The sequence below is a fragment of the Rosa chinensis genome, chromosome 1, assembly GCF_002994745.2.
Source record: "Rosa chinensis cultivar Old Blush chromosome 1, RchiOBHm-V2, whole genome shotgun sequence".
NCBI classification, from domain to species: Eukaryota; Viridiplantae; Streptophyta; class Magnoliopsida; order Rosales; family Rosaceae; genus Rosa; species Rosa chinensis.
Window position 1 is genome coordinate 24,665,456 of NC_037088.1, and position 16,868 is coordinate 24,682,323.

Genomic DNA, 16,868 nt, shown 5'->3' on the forward strand with positions numbered 1-16,868 from the left:
CTAAATGTTGCTATGCTCACTAGGAGCGTACTACAAACAGCGGTACAATAACAAATTAGCTAGGTTCTGAACCTAACAGTGCTATAACAATAATCCGTGGTCTCAACCCCGGTTGCCCTGACCTACAGGAATAACCCATGGAATAGTGCACCGGGTTGCAACAACAAACCTAATAATCTTTTTAAACTCGTATGAGTAAAACTCAACCTAAATAACTCAAATCAACACATGCTTATAATTTTCTCAATTTATGAATAAACTAAAGCAACAACCTTTAACTCCACAAAATCACCCTTTCAACTCAAGTAAAACAATCACACAATAATGATTCGTTTTCAAAACTCAACATCCTTACCTCTTAAGGATAACATATGTCACTAAAGCGACAAAATCATATTATTATAACTCACAATTTAAATGTGAAATCAAGTTCCTCCTTGGATAGTTAAAGGAAACAATACACTCGAGAATCTCTTTTGAAACACGTATTCATGAGTAACAAGTAACCTCCTTGTTACCCCTATGACATACAATGGTAGATAGATTAGAGCTCTAACTGAATTGTAACCATAACCGAGCCAAAGGCATGGTGCCTGATAAACTTGCCCTCGGTCACTATTGTGACCCTCGGCCTCCGCAGGTCAAAACAATATCAATCATAAACTCAAAGTACTCTTTCAAGACAATATAAATCAACATTTTCATAATATATTGCTTTTTCGAAAACAGTGAATTCTCAAAATAATAACATGAATAAAATCACAATTATTGTAGTCACCACAATACCACACCATCAAGATATATATTCCACGTGAACACACACACACACACAAATAATCATCCTCTCAGGAATGCTACTAAAACCAGCTATAGTTCACAAATCGCAAAACCCGTAAAAAAATTTATTTTTATAATAAAAGTTCATTTTAACTTACCTAAGAACCTTAGACAATCAACTCCATATAATTCAAAACAAATATTTATTTTCGTAGACGACTTCACAATTTAGCAATAATCCAAGACAATAAAGTGAATGAACTTCGTGAGATTTGCTCTCCTCAAAGTCCCGCTGCGTCTTCTCTCATGGTTGAGATGACGTACAAAACACATTTGTCGATCATGCACCTAAGTAAAACAAGGTCTCAACTTAGTACACTATTAAAAACGAAAGAAGTTACTGTTCAAATCGAGCACTTGAACCAAAAACAAAGATTTCGTCAATCAAGACAAAACTTCCTTTAAGACCTCCCAAGGTCTCCGGAACACTTCCAGGATTAATTTCTCAAAATTATACGATGATCCAACGGTCGGATCGCAACCGAATAAATTGAAAAGATGTTAAACCTAACATGCGTCAAAAGATCACAACATGACCCCATAATATATCAACATGCTAGTATCGACAAGTAGGAGACAATAGAGAAAACATAAGCACAAAAAGTGGCCAGATGCGCCGCCACTTTAACTTTCAAACCAGCAAAATCCAACCGTCCAAAATGCAGATCGTGATGAGAGGAACAAATTTCATACCTAAAGCTATGGTCGATTCTGCAGTCAGCCTACATGGCCATCGAAAGCCAAAAATTTTAAATTGGGATTTCGAGTTCCATACTTTAAATCGAGTTGCAAGGCTTGTATGGATGTGACGAGCAAGAGGAGAGCTTCAAAACTGGGTAAAAATCGAGCCCAGTCACCGCCGAAATCAGAAATTCTGACTGGGATTGCAGCTGCTGAAACCTCAGGCTATAGCTTCTGGTGAGAATCGATGGAAAGGAGGCCGATGGGGAGGAAGGCGAGGTGGCGGCGAGCAAGTCTACTGTGGTAGCGTCATTGGATATCACCGGAGGATGGTTTTTCAACCGGGTTGGGTCGACTGGATATGGGTCGGATCACCCAGAAAATAAAGAGAGTTAGGCTTTCGAAAAATTTGAAAAACTGACCTATCAGGAGTTTATGAAAATATTTTTGGAATTTTTCTATTTATAGGAATTTCCCAAAATAGCATAACTTAAGCTGACCATAACTTCTTCATACGATTTCCAATTTTTGTGTGTTGTATGTTCACAAACTTGTATTGAAGTGCTCTTCGATTTTCATGAAAGAAGTTTTCACAAAATTGTAACGTACAAAAAGTCAACTTTTGTGCTATCGAAAACAAAGTGTTTCGCCAAATAATTGTCCCAAAATAATTTCTATTTCACAATTAACATACGAACAAGGCACAACAACAAGAATTTGTACCAATTGGGACTTTATTAATTTTCAAAAAATCACAAGAAATTAATAATAAAAATAGAGGTCATTACAATAACCATTTCTTACAATTCTTATCAAATATTCCCTGTCCGTAAGTAGAAAGAATAATTTCAATAAGCAGGGGAATTTTTATAACAGCGAATAAGGTAACCGGAACACAAGATAACAAAATAATTGGAATGGCAGTCCATGGTTTTTCTTGAAGTATAAGTATCAGGGCAGCAGAAAATGCTATCATCATGGTTGCAATGGAGAAAAAAAGGGTGAATAGCCCTATTATCATCTTTGTGGGTAGAGATTTGAGAAAATCATCTTCTGCATAACGTGATGTGAGGATTCCCAAAAACATCAACGATGATGTTGTAGCTGAAAATAATGAAATGGCATCTGAAATTATAAATACCATAAACAACCTTTCATTTATGAATATTGGAAAACCTGTATCTTCTTTATATCCTCCGGGAACCGTAAATGCTGTGGCAAACATGAGGGTAACAATAAGAGCCCCAACCACTGTAAAAGAAGTAGCCGTATCTTTCATCCATTTTTCTCCTTCCTTCAACAAATTTTTGTGATGTTTTGTAAATAGATCCCTTGGTGTCATATAATCGGTCCAATTTATGAACTCACGGGCCTTGGGAGCTACAACAGTTTCCACCTCCTGTATATTCATCAAGCAAAACTAGAAAAATAAAAATTTGATAAAGTGGACGTTTGTTTTAGAAACTATTTGAGCGGACACATATACCCAAATACCAAATGCTAAAACACAAGTTTTTTATTTTTTATTTTATCTTAGGTATTAATTCATTAAAAAACTCATAATAGAAAATAAGGGGCAACATGGAAGCCAACCTAAACAACCCAGGCCTGTGAAGGCTAACTTCTATCTTACTGATACCCAACATAAGTAGCCAATGCATGACAAAAAAAAAAAAAAAATACAGAAATGGACGAAATGAAGGTTACTGACTAGTGTAAGTAACTTAGTAAATAATACAAAAATATTAAAGTCGCACTGGTGAACTAAATTATTCATATCGGGTAAGGCTATGATTTGTTAATATTTCTCTTACATCAACTTTTTTTACCACTTTGTGGAGTCATTTTATCTATTTAAGGACTCATTTTATCACTTGAGAACTCATATGGTAACTAAGAAAATTTACAACTTTAAGGATTCATGTTAATACTTTGAGGACTAATATTACTATTTTGATGACTCATTTTACCACTTTAAGGCAATTGTATGCATGTCATACGTTAACATATTGTAAAATTTTCCCTTCATATATACCTTATCTACACGGTAGCTTTTATGAGATTTATAGTTTGTAATCAATCTTTGATCATTTGAGAATTGAAATTATCACTTTAGAGTTTTGATTTTAAGATTTAACTATCAATTTGTAGTTAGATTGAAAATATGTTTATAAAACCAAAGTCTAAAAATTAAATGAGAATGAACATTTAAAATAAATAAATGTAATCTCAAAAAGTGTCATAATGCATTTGCAAACTGTTTAGAGAAGACAGTTTTTTTTTTTTTTTACTACATAATACGTATAAAACTTATGGTATTAAAATAATTCATTCATGCAAGTGCATGATATCACTTGTGATAGGTAAATTTATAAAGTGAAGAATTCTAACCTTGAACCATTGTAATTCTCTCTGCATTTGTAAAGCTGCACTTGGAATGCGATTGAGTTGTGCAAATGGAGACAACAATGCTGCCATATGTAACATGTTATTATTATATGCGTCTGTAAGACTTGAAATCGCATTTCTCATGTCATGCCCATAAATAAGGTTGTAAACTTTTTCTTGTCGACATTTAATGGCATAGTGAAATATGCTCCGTCCCATTTCATTAGTGCCTCGAGCAAGTTCTCGATTCGCATTACATATGCCAATAACAAACTCAGGAATTCCTCTCTCGACAGCTCGTAAGACTGATGATTGTAGAACTCCATCTTTCATTTGTTCATCGTTCAGATGCTTTATCCCATCACACATGCAGTTAAGAAATTCTGTAGATCGGGTATGAACTAGTTTCATTTCATATATGTGGTTGATTCCTAGTTGACATTGAAACCATTATTAAATACTTTATACAAAATGTATAGATATTAGTATTGAAAAAACAAAATTTGTGTTGTTATTAACACATCCATAATGTCAGTCCACACCCCTATTTTCTTGTACTAACTTGTAAAGTACAAAAGGAGTATAGGTTGACATTGTGGTATTGTTAGTAACAGCTATTTTTTTTTTTGAAATAAGTAACAGCTATTTTTAATCATACCTAAAAGCTTCCAAATAAACTTTCGCGGCAAACCTACGACTGCAATGAGAATCCAAAAACTAGTATATTAGTTAGAAGGCAAAGTGAAAGGCAATGTTCCCTCCAGACCGAAAAAGCACAAAAAAAAATTTAAAAAAGGATACTGTTCCCTTGTTATGACGACCAAATAAAAAATATACACATTATTATAACCTTCTAGTTTTGTCCCTTTGGTCTTCTTATCTGATAATGTACAATTATGATATTGAAACTATTTATTTTTGGACTGGTTATCCTTAGAAATCATCTCCATCTAAAATCAATCAATCAGATTAAATTTAATGGTCAATACATGTCTTGGTAATGTACATTTTAATTCTCATGGAGAACTGAATATTTTTTTGATCATTTTTAGATCAAAATCAACTACATAATAAATCAGTTAATTGAATAAATTACAGTGAGTGAATTGCTGTGAGCTAATTAATGCAAGGTCATAGTAAAGTACATTTTGATGCTCATTCGGAATTGTATGTCAATTGCTTTTAAGATAGCTAGATAACTACATAATAAGCAATTTGATAGATTCTTTAGCAGATATGATGTTCTAATAACAATATAGAGAGAAAAAAAAATGAAACAGAAAATGAATTGTCTCATAGTACTAGATTATATAATCTATATATAACAAGAATGCCAACAAATGTTGAAGTGAAATTGTCAGAGAGAATGTTACATAGATTATACCTGACCATATGAAATTCTTGTGAAATATAGATGATAATGTTGAAATGGCGATGGTGTTATTATTGTTGGTGTCGATATTGTCATTCCCATCCTCAATTGTTATACGAGTATCATTATCATCATTGAAATCAGGAGAATCAGGTATTTGAATACCTATAAGAAAAGAATGCAGCTAAATTATTACTTAAAATTAGTCTTTTACATACTTCATTAAGCTTAAGCTTGAAATTTTTGTTACCGCTGATAAGCTAGACTAAGCTTTTGATTTTTTAAGAAAAATTTAGGGAATTCGATCATAATCGAAAACTCATCTTTATATTTTTAATATGATTTGGTTATCTTCAACTATAGTTTAAAGTTAAGCCTAATGTGAGAAACTATGTGCATCTTTAGGAAAATTTTATTTAAAATACATTTAGAAGTTCAGCCATAATATGTTTGATTCCCTTTTTATAAACTTAAAATATAAATCTATGCTTATTATTTTCTATTATATGTGTATAGTAAAAAAAAAGACATATTTATACGTGTTTATATGTTTATAATACTATTTGGTTCAAGATTACGAGTACTTTTCCATGCTCTAACTATGCTTCACAATTATATAAGTAGAAGCGTAGAACTTATAAATTACGTATAGGTGAACGAAATACTATAGATTTAGGGTGTAGAGTTTTTTCCCCTAGTTTCTAAGCTCATTTTAAGCAACTTTCAACGTTTTTAATGAGTTTAATTTACTTGCTAAAAGTGAGTTGTTATTCTAAAAGACTATATATTTCTTCTTTTCTTTTCATCTGAAAAAACGATATCTAGGTGCTTAGTTTTATAGTATGTGTAACTAAAGAGACAGGTGGTGGGCTCCCAAAAAGTGGTGGACCCATTTCTTTGGGCTTGAAGGTGGGTCTTGTGCCCTACGGTGTCTACCTTTGAAAAACTAATATCGCCTAATTTTTTAATTCTCAAAGAAAAAAAAGTATGCATTTCTTTGGATAGCTATTGGCGTCATATTAATGCAATTAACTTCCTTTTGATAAAAAAAAATAAAAATAAATAAACATATATAGATTATATTACTGAAAGTAGTTAATCTGTTAACGAAAAAAGAAAACAGATTGCTACTAACGGTTATAGATCCACTTTTTCCAGAATATTAGTTGCATGCCACTCTGGAATGCAGCAGGGACAGAAGCCAATGCAAGTAATGGAGATTCCCCAAAGAGGTCTTTAGTAGTGATCAAGCTTGGGCACCGATGAATTAGATCCCACGCAATATCTGTTCATAGTTTCGAATGAGAAATTGAAAGAAAAAAATTTAAAAATTAATTTGAAACATACTTTAGTACTAATTTATATGCATATTATTCTTATATCAATACTCTTACCATATTGTTTTGCATAAAAACATTGAGAAACAAGTGTTGCGCCATTAGAGCCATTTAAATCTTCCACTGGAGTTTTAGAATAGAGATACCTAGCTATATCCCAAAAGCTATTTCGATATGCCAAGACAACAGGAAGTCTATTGGAACCATCACGAATGCGAACAATATATTCGTCCTTTCTAACCATGCATTTAACCATTTCTTTTTTTCCTGTATTTATAGCAACAACAAGAGCAGTCTTGCCATCTTTTCCTTTGATCTTCAAGTCGTCCTTACTCATCTTGTTCACCAACAATTCCACTATTTTCAGCTGCCCGGCATCGGCTGCGATGTGAAGAGCTGTTTTCTCTAAGTAAGTAATTGGGGCACTTTCTGCATTCTTATTTTTTTCCAGAAACTCATTTGTGGCCTCGCAATTGCCATCCTTGATAGCTTTAAAGAGTTCTTCATATTGACGAAAGTTGTTGGCATTTCCTGCTTGCAAAGATTTTCTTATTCATATTGGTTGGTAAGTAAATCCTTATTTTTATTCAAATTGAGCCAACATCCTTGTTTTTTCCTTTATATTTTAATTTATTTAATATAAAGTATCTAGTTGTCTACTATCAGTAAGAGAAGAGTCACTATTTCCTAACATTTTCTATTTTCGTTTGGAGACAGGCACAGTAACGGGGAAAAGTCAAAACAATGATTTAGAATGTATTATAATCTCTCTCTCTTTGTTCTAACTAAGCTTTGGCTTTTGGGCCTTAGTGGTTCTATTTTTTGTTCGTTTCAATAGTGGATCTACTTAAGTTGCGTAGTCCTGTTTTCTTTTTGGGTTTCAAATTTGCTCACCACCACTCAATATAAAACTGTCATGTGTTATAAAATATAATTAGAATTAATCATGATGTTTATTAAACAAATAAATTTTAAGTATTAAATTAATTCTACATGACGTGGCAAATTTTAATTGGGTGGTGATATCATCACAAAATAAAAATGATGAGCAAATTTGAATCCGTTTTCCTTCCTTTTGTAAAGAAACAGTTAACACCAAAACTGTGTGAATTAGCAAGTAAAGTAATCTTTTTTTCTTTTCTTTTTTAGATATAAAAGTAATCTTTTTTTCTTCAGATGGGGTTTATTAGTTCCAAGAAGTTGGCACCAATTTTTTAGATAGACATCAATTGCTAAAGACTATTCCAGAAGTCAAAATAGGCACATATTATCTATACTATAATTGAGAAAATTCACTTTCTTAGCCAATAAAGGTGTGAAAATACTCAAATACCCTCGTAGCATAAATTATTAATTTTTTTTTACATTAATTTAATGTTTAATAAATGAGATGTATAAATATAATTAACAAAATAACAGAGAAGGAAACAAATAATAAAAAGTAAGAAAACTTCATTTGCTTGTATATTACAAAATGCTAAAATAAAAAATAAAATGGATTAAACATAACTTTTTTTAAGGATAACTACTCACTATCACCATGGGACAGGAGTGAAACCCTTTGATCCTCTTTAAAAAAAAGTAAAAAAAAAAAAAAAAAGGATAACTACTCACTATGTGCAGATAACTACCTCTTATATTCAGATGACTTTCTTTTTTTGCTAAATAATTTTTACAATTTCAAATGAAAAATTTTCTTACTTTGCATGTGGTGCAGGCTAGTTATAATAAGTTTAGAACATGATGCATGTTTTTGCTTTGAGACTAACCTATTGCTTTTCTTTTAGTTAGTGGAAAATTTTATTCTCCAACCAAAAAAATCAAATAGGTTTTCACCATCTAATACTCAAACCTTTTATATTCTTAAAAAAAAATCAAACGTTTTATATCATAATGGATCTAACAACAATTGTTCCACAAAGAATTGACTAGTTATTATATGCAGGTCATATAGTGAAAATACTAGCTAAATTAGATATATATATATATATATATATATATATATATATAGACACACACGTGTGTGTATGTACATATGTATGTATGTATATGTATATGTGTGTGTGTGTATGTATATATATATATATATATATATATATATATATATACGTACAGATCCAATCCAGAGCGGAGCTCCGCTTTGAAATTAACGTGTGAAGTTCGAGTTTTCAGTCACTTTTTGGTCGCATATCCACATCTCAACCGTTCAGTTTTTAGGTACTACTGTATAGATCATCTCTGCAAATTTTCAGCCAAATTGATGATCATTAAGGCATCTAACTCGTTTAAAGTTTAAACCAATGGAAGGACTGAATCTGTCAACTTGAACTGTACTAGCTTTAAGGCACTTATCAATGCCTTAACGATCATCATTTTGGCTGAAAATTTTCAGAGACGATCTATACACTAGTACCTAAAAACTGAACAGTCGAGATGTGGATATGCGACCGAAAAGTGACTGAAAACTCGAACTTCACACGTTAATTTTCAAAGCGGAGCTCCGCTCTGGATAGGATCTGTGTATATATATATATATATATATATATATATTATTTTTTCCAGATGAAACCTCAAATATGTTAGCCATGACAATTGTTTAGTGGGGAGGGATTAAACTTCTTCAATATCGACAAGCTTTTTTATTTTTAGTTTTTTATTATTATTTTTGTTTTTATTCTTGTCGACAATGTAATTAACTCCCCAACTTACCATCCCTGATGTCAGTGACATTTGACCCTGTGCCACGGTGTTAGCTAGACTAGCTAACAAATAGGTCATGGCTCACCGACAATCTCAACAAGTTCTAATCATCGTAAACATTTTTTATTACCTTCTTCACAACCCATTGATCTCATATGTCCATGAAATTTGTAATATAAAGATATTTCTTAATTTTTATCCATTTCAAAATAGTGATATTGGAGCTATATGCCTATGTATTAATGATTTTGCTATTATATACCATAGTAGTGGTGCGGTGGTACCCAAAATTTTAGTTCACTAGCATTAAGTTTTCCACATTATTAAAAAAAAAAAAATTAAATTGACATACCTGGAGTTCTCTGTAAATATGGTTTGAACTGGGCTTCCAAAGTGTTCCACGCAGTTTCTGCCGTGGTTTTGTCACGGATCAAACGAAACGTATCAGGACCGCAAGAAATTTGAATTGCGTGCAGAGCCTCTGCATTATTTTTCCTCCAGGTCTTACATTTAGGTTCACCCTCCTCAGCTTTAGGTGGTTCACCACGGGCTTCAACCACATCCCAAAGATCTTTTGCCATCAAATAGGTTCTGACCCGTACACTCCAATCCTCATAGTTATCTCTGCCCAGGACTTGAAGAACAATTGCACTTGCGGTCGTTGTCTCTGCCATGCTCGATCGATCTAACCCTGTCAATTTATCCAAGTCTCTTATTTGGAAACTAAGCAAATTAATCAAGAGAATGAAATAAAGTAAATAACAATATAACTACCTAAGGATTTAATTGGGATATGGCAGCAAATTTGCTGCGTGTTGTATTAAATCTTGCCCTACTCTGTGAACATACATACATACATACATATATATAGTAGTTTTCTGATTAGATGAGGAGCATGCGTAGTCAACCCTGAGATTATTCAAACTTCTGGTATATAACTGATAATAGCCAAATATGTAAAGAAAGACTGGACAGCAGACACAAATAAAAAAAGAAGTTTAATTTTTGGGATTATACCCTAGTTGGCCAGTAATACACTAATAGAAATGGTACCCATCATGTACGGAGTCATCCATGCATGTGAAATCATAGTATTTCATATGGAAATCTGTGTGAATATGTCAACACACACGGTACAACGACTGATTAATAATATATACGTATTGCGAGCGTTGCTAATATTATTTGCATGAGAGTTTCTATTCATACTTCTAAAATTGACATTTAGATCTCTCCACTTAATAGACCTTCAATTTATGTTTACAAATAATCAATATGTTATCTGCACATTTCTAGTTTTCCCACAATGCCCCTCGTCTAATAGAATTAATTGATGATGCAAAATTTATGTATTGTTGAATAGGTCATTGAGTGTATACCAATTCAATTGCTTAATTATTGAATTGAGCTCATGGACATTGACATGATCATTAAAATATGGATACGTACCAATTGCAATTGCTTAGATTCAAAAGATATAAAGGAATTGTTTGTTGAATGTAAGGAATCCAATTTAATAGGCATCACTCACAGAAGAAATCTTCCCATCCACCATAAGTTTTTTTTTTTTTTTTTTTTTGAGAATAAGAACCTTTATTGATAAAACCAAAATTACACCATGCGGGAATGACTGGTGGTACTGGCCGGACATGAACTCCCCACTCTCTTCCGATCCCTAAAACCTAAACCAGTTATGGGTTCGTCATCAAGAATGACCTCCATGAGCCGAAGGGGCCCAACCCCTAACCACCTATAACGCCCAGCCTCTCGGGCTACAAGAAATCCCGAGAATCTTGATACCACCTCATAGACAATCGCCAAAAAAACCAACGCCCTCTTCCACGCCGTGTCCCAAAGATACCAGACCACATGCAAGGATCGCTCGTCAGCACATTGACCATAAGATAACACCGAAATTAAACCAATTAGTCCCCAGGAATGACACCACATCCATGGCACCTCCAATTGACCCAACCCTAGCTCAACAGAGTAGGGACATGCGAATGACCAGAAAGACCTAACCAAAATCCTAATAAAAAACCTAACCAAAACAATTACTCTAAATAAAAACATGAAATAGCCCCACCTACCGTCTTCCTTCTCCTTAGGTGGCTCGCTTGCAATCCACCTCCATAACACTGCCCGATCAAACTCACATCGCCGGAAAGACACAGTCCGCACAACAAGCCACGCCGACCTCAACTGTTGTTGGTCGAAACTAGAATTAAACCCAGATCCCAACGAGTCTACACCAAGATCCAGTGAGAAACTCGCCATGCCTTGCCGCCCTATCTCAGAGAGATAGCCAGTGCCATACAATCCATGGCATACTGCCACCACAATCTGGCCTCAGGCCACCTGCTCCAAGCCTGCGTCGAATCCCAACCACCCATCCTGTACGCCTGCGCTTCTTTCCAAGAAGAAAGAAAAGTCGTATACGACCCGGAAGGATGAAGCCAAAACCAGATATAGAGCCCCGAGCCCCCACGATCTCGTTCGGCAACACCCGCCACACGTCGATGAGGCCGGAACCCACAGTCGAAGCCTGGACCCCGCCGGACAGGCAGCAAGCTTTTCTTTGGGATTTCCAAAACCCTAAAAGGCTTCCCTGTAATCTTCGAGAAAAACCTCCATTGGTTAAGAGGGAGAGATTAAACCCTATCCACCATAAGTATTTTATCTAGCTTTCTTGTTGAAGCCATCACAAACAATATTAGGTCATAATTCTTATCCATGGTTAAGGTGTAAAGGCCACGAGTAAGGCATTGTTGAGTTACCCATGAAACAAAAAAGTGAAAGTTTGGCTGGTTAGTGTTTAGTGCAGACCAACCAAGCTTTATCGCAAGAAGATAGGTATCAATTGGATTATCAAAAGTTTGCCACAGAACATTACTTGTATAATCAAATATCACAGTTAATATTCTCATCAGTGATAATCAAAGCACCAAATTAATAATAGAAGAGATAATTAGAGAATAGGGTTTTTGTCCATTTACTCCATTTCTAGGGATTTTTTCCCCACTTACCCCATTAAGTTTTTTTAATTCCCTCTTACCCAAAACACTCTAAGGGGGTCTTTCCTAATACCCCATTAAGGGTTTTGTTTTTTAGTCTCACTCCTTTGTTAATTAGAGAGAGAGAGAGTGAAAATGGAAGAGAGAGAAACCATAGGAGACTTCGCCAGAGCCGGTCACTAGTAGTCGGAATCCAGCCACCGGTCGCCTGAATCCGGCCAACTTTCATTGGAATCGGGTCTTCGGAATTTGGTCATCAGACGCCGCCCACCGGACTTTTCTGAAAACCTCACCGGAAAGTCTATTGCCTCCAATACACCTCTATTGCCCCCCAATAGAGGGGCAATAGACATCTATTGCCATCCAATAGACGTCTATTGCCTCCTAATAGAACTTTTCGTTGCTGGAATAGGAACATCACTCCATAAAATTAGACAAATAAAACTTTGATTAAGGAAAAAAACAAAGACATTACATCAATTCAAAACATTTATTACCCCCCAATAGACGTCTATTGCCACCCAATAGACCTCTATTGCCCCAATAAAGATTTAATTACCCTGCAAATTGAGTCCATATTATTCAATTGACCCTGATAAAGATGTATATCATATATGTTCCATATTATTCAATTGTCAAAAGAAAGAAGTGAAGCCAAATTGGAGAATTTATGTATTTTGCCAAAGGAAAAAAAAAACTATTTTCTTCTTCCATTTGACAGTGTTTACATTTTTACCTGGATCCATATTAACACCAAATATGATTAGAAGTTTAAGACATTTCTGAAATGTTGACCCAGAAACCGAAGTGAGCTCTTGTAGCTCCGGTTGAGCTCGACAGCAGCGACGACGAGAACTCCACAGGAGCCACCGAGATGAAGAAAGTCCCGCTGCAATAGTACCGGTTCTTCATGTTTCTAATCCAGTATTCAGAGGTGGAAGAACAGCGGATCGAGATTTTCAGGGAACGGGCTTCTGCAGAGAGAGAGAGAGAGAGAGAGAGAGAGAGAGAGAGAGAGAGAGAGAGAGAGAGAGAGAGAGAGAGAGAGAGAGAGAGAGAGAGAGAAGAGAGAGGCGTTTCAGGGAAGGAATGCCGAAAATTTCACAGACGAGATCCCGGCGACTCGACTCCAAGCCCAGCCACGACTCCTGCTCTCTCGTCTTCAAGTGGTGGCTGGGACTCGAGCGACTAAGCTGCACCACCAGTCCGTCAGAGAGAGAGAGAATTGATCTGGGCACCCATGTCTCTTCCCACACGGCCACGATATGTAATTCTCTCATTTTTTGAATGTTAAAATTGACATTTTATTATTAAATGGGTTAGTGGGAATCTTAATTTGTTGATGGGGTAAGTGAAAATGTTTTAGGTAGGATCTTTGCTATGGGTCAAGGACCCTAGAGAATATTAACTGATGCCAAATTAATAATTATTAATAATCAGAGAATATATTAACACACCGAATTAATAATTATTAGTTGATGACCATATAATCAAAACACACCGATGAGATAATTATTAATTTGGTTGTCTATCCATATGAAAGCATTTGGTGAGTCTCACTTTTTTTCTTTTTTAATTTTATCAAGCTTTGAGAATTCATTGGATAATGATCAAATACAACCAATTAGTCCCACTTAAATCACAGCTACTGCTTCTTTGTCCGTATCTGTGTCTAAATATATAATATTGTTTGCTGTTAATATTCTTATTTATTGTTATTAATAATTATCGATCTCATCGGTGTGTTTTGTCAACAACCAAATTAATATATGGTCATCTATATGTTTTTTCAAATAAGCCATATAACTAATGCAGCTGAAACCAAAAAATAAAAGTAAATATTCACAATATCCATCAAAGAATAAACAAAACTTTACATTAATCCTATGACTAAAAAAAAAAAAACTTTATATGATCAATAAAAGCAGAAAGCATGCTTCACATTAATATAAGTAGGAGTTTATGCTGCTGCATCTCTCCTGATACAAAATAAGGCGTAATTTAGTTTCCTAAGACAATATAGCAGTTGGTCAAGATGAGCAAAATTTAACAAAATGACCAAAATTAAACAGCATCTATGTGCATTAATATAGCAACATACAATAAAGTATTGTTTATTAGGTAAATGAAAAACGCTCACCAACTCATACCTACTACATTTCTCTTGATGCATCTTGCATTCTCATTTCTAGAGCTTCATCTGGAAGAGCTGATTGTATTAGAGGCATTGACATTTCACCTTGAGATGATGACACTTGAGAAATCTGTTGAAAAAAATACAAAAAAATGTGTGTGATAGCAGCCGCTTTCATCATGTCAACCCCATTTTTGTAGCAAAACGTATTTGTAGATTCTCTTCCATTTTCTTCATCTTCCCCATCATTTGTTTTTGTTCATCTTTTACTTTCTCCAACTCTGCCTCATGTTATTTTTCTCTTTCAGCAGCTTCATTCTCTCTTCTGATCGGACATTCTTTTTTGTTCCTTCACAGTAGCTCTTAATGCCTCCACCTCTTTTGAAACCCCTCGTTTCTCTATATGGATAAACCGAACATCTGACCACGTATACCCGGTCCCCATTCCCCTAACACAGTTCCTCTTCTCAACACCAAACACTTATGCATTTATTTCTTCTACAACTTCAAGGGTTATGTCGATATTTTGGTTCCTTTTTTCTGCTTCTTTTTGTTCAAAGCTAAGCTACAACCGACACAAATAATCATCAAATTTTATCTATATCAAGGACTATATGACCTTTCAAATAAAACAACTAACTATAATGAAGTTCTTAGTACTAACCACAGCTTGTGTAGATGCTTCATCAATGTATTGTATCTTAGAACCCTTTTTTAGGTGTGTTATCTTGAATTTCCCTTACGATTCGCGGTGCATCTTATTTATTTTTTTTTTTCCAACTTGTCGTCAAATAAGAAAATATTAGCTTTTTGGTAACATGCAGTGGTTATAATATTGTAGAAGTGTAGATAAAGTACATGATTAACGCTACATGAAGATTTTGAACTTTGTACATCTTATGGTTAACAAGTTTTGCAAGTTTACAGATCTTTTGCATTCGATATATATTTCCCAACATCAAATCACAGATGATACTAATTAACAATCTGTCTATTTGTAATTTTCACACTAATGTCTGTGTGTCACTATAATTTATACAGCCTGTCCGCGTGAGTTTCTTCGTGGCCAAACTTTTAGAATATATTTCACACAGATCTCTGTGTGAATGTTGTTTTCATACAAAAATATGTGTGTATTGCTGGTTTACTCATACAGATTCTTATATGTGTGAATATCCGTATGTCATCTGTGTGCATTGGCTTGTTTTTCTAGTAGTGATATATGACAACCCTATGCATGTTAATGCAGACTAAAAGTTTCTATTTGTAATTAGCTTTTCTTATATACACACACATATAAGAAAAGAAATGTTACCAATTCGTTGCCGAAGCTTTAAATATAAAAAAAAATGCAGTAACCTAAACAAAGCAAAACTCATATATAGAGTAATAAAGGTTGAGTAACTTTCAACACAAAAGGAAACTTCGCTAAGACTTGCCTGTTTGAATAATTCTAAGGGGGAGAGAGAGAGAGAGAGAGAGAGAGAGAGAGAGAGAGAGAGAGAGAGAGAGAGAGAGAGAGAGAGAGAGAGAGAGAGAGAGAGAGAGAGAGAGACTAAACATCAATAAAAAAGCAAATGAAATTAAGACTTGGCGAGATATCCGTAATAAAAGAAAATAAAAAAAGACTTGAGGGTGGCTATTGAAGAGTTTCAGTTGGCCACTTGGCCATGTGAACTCTAAATCTGCTCAATGGTTAACTTGTGCTTAAATTGCAAGCATATTAATTAGAGATTTAGAGGTGACAAATATAATTAATCCCTATTGTATGTAGGTGAGTTTCTGGAATGGTTATCATGCTTAAACCAACTTGTCCTTGTAGCAACCACCACTCGATCGTTGTCGCTTCGTATATTCCAGTCCCAAAGACAGCTAGCCTAGCTTGACCCAATCAAAAATAGCAAGTCTACTGAGAATATTAATAAAAAGATTTTTCTGTGGTCTTTAAAAATAATCGGATAGAATATGTACATGTACAATTGCACCTAGACAATAAAAAAATAAAAAAATAAATAATTGTACCCGACTCTCAACAGACACAACCAAGTTGACGTATAGAAATTGACGTCATAGTACATTAGTTTGCATTAACATATGAAGAAAATATTTGATAGGGTATTCATTTCAGAAGGCCACAGTCTCTTCACCTGTAAGCTGCTTTCTGTTCATTTTGCTCTAATTTTCTCTTTTGGTCAAGGTTGAGATTTTTTCAGCACTCCACATTAGCAACCACTCTTTCAATTGATCGATCAGTCGGGTTAATGTTGTATGATCCAATTTCCTCTAGTCTGTCTGCCCAAGAACAGTTACCAAATTATAGGATTGGGTTTTCACTGATCCGTTAACCAAGTAGACTTTATTACTGATCTGTAGTAATATATAATACATATAACAATGGAGGAATT

General features: G+C 34.4%; 1 protein-coding gene across 1 annotated transcript; it reads right to left on the reverse strand.

Annotated features, from left to right (window-relative positions):
* Positions 1–2,302: 2,302 nt before the first annotated feature.
* On the reverse strand, positions 2,303–10,224 carry LOC112203978. The gene is made up of 8 exons (XM_040505668.1): positions 10,090–10,224; positions 9,668–10,006; positions 6,673–7,146; positions 6,414–6,563; positions 5,291–5,443; positions 4,565–4,603; positions 3,910–4,337; positions 2,303–2,917 (listed from the first exon to the last, which is right to left on the reverse strand). The coding sequence occupies exons 2-8, from the start codon at positions 9,987–9,989 to the stop codon at positions 2,303–2,305; spliced, it is 2,181 nt and encodes a 726-aa protein (XP_040361602.1). The 5' UTR covers positions 9,990–10,006; positions 10,090–10,224.
* Positions 10,225–16,868: the final 6,644 nt, after the last annotated feature.

Bases quoted from the DNA above. Each gene is read 5' to 3' on its own strand.
- LOC112203978 (XM_040505668.1), bottom strand. From the start codon at position 9,989: ATGGCAGAGACAACGACCGCAAGTGCAATTGTTCTTCAAGTCCTGGGC. The intron at 6,564-6,672 runs GTAAGAGTATTG...AACTATGAACAG, and splicing joins TTTTTATGCAAAACAATATG to ATATTGCGTGGGATCTAATT. The intron at 4,338-4,564 runs GTATGATTAAAA...AATGTCAACTAG, and splicing joins GTTTATTTGGAAGCTTTTAG to GAATCAACCACATATATGAA.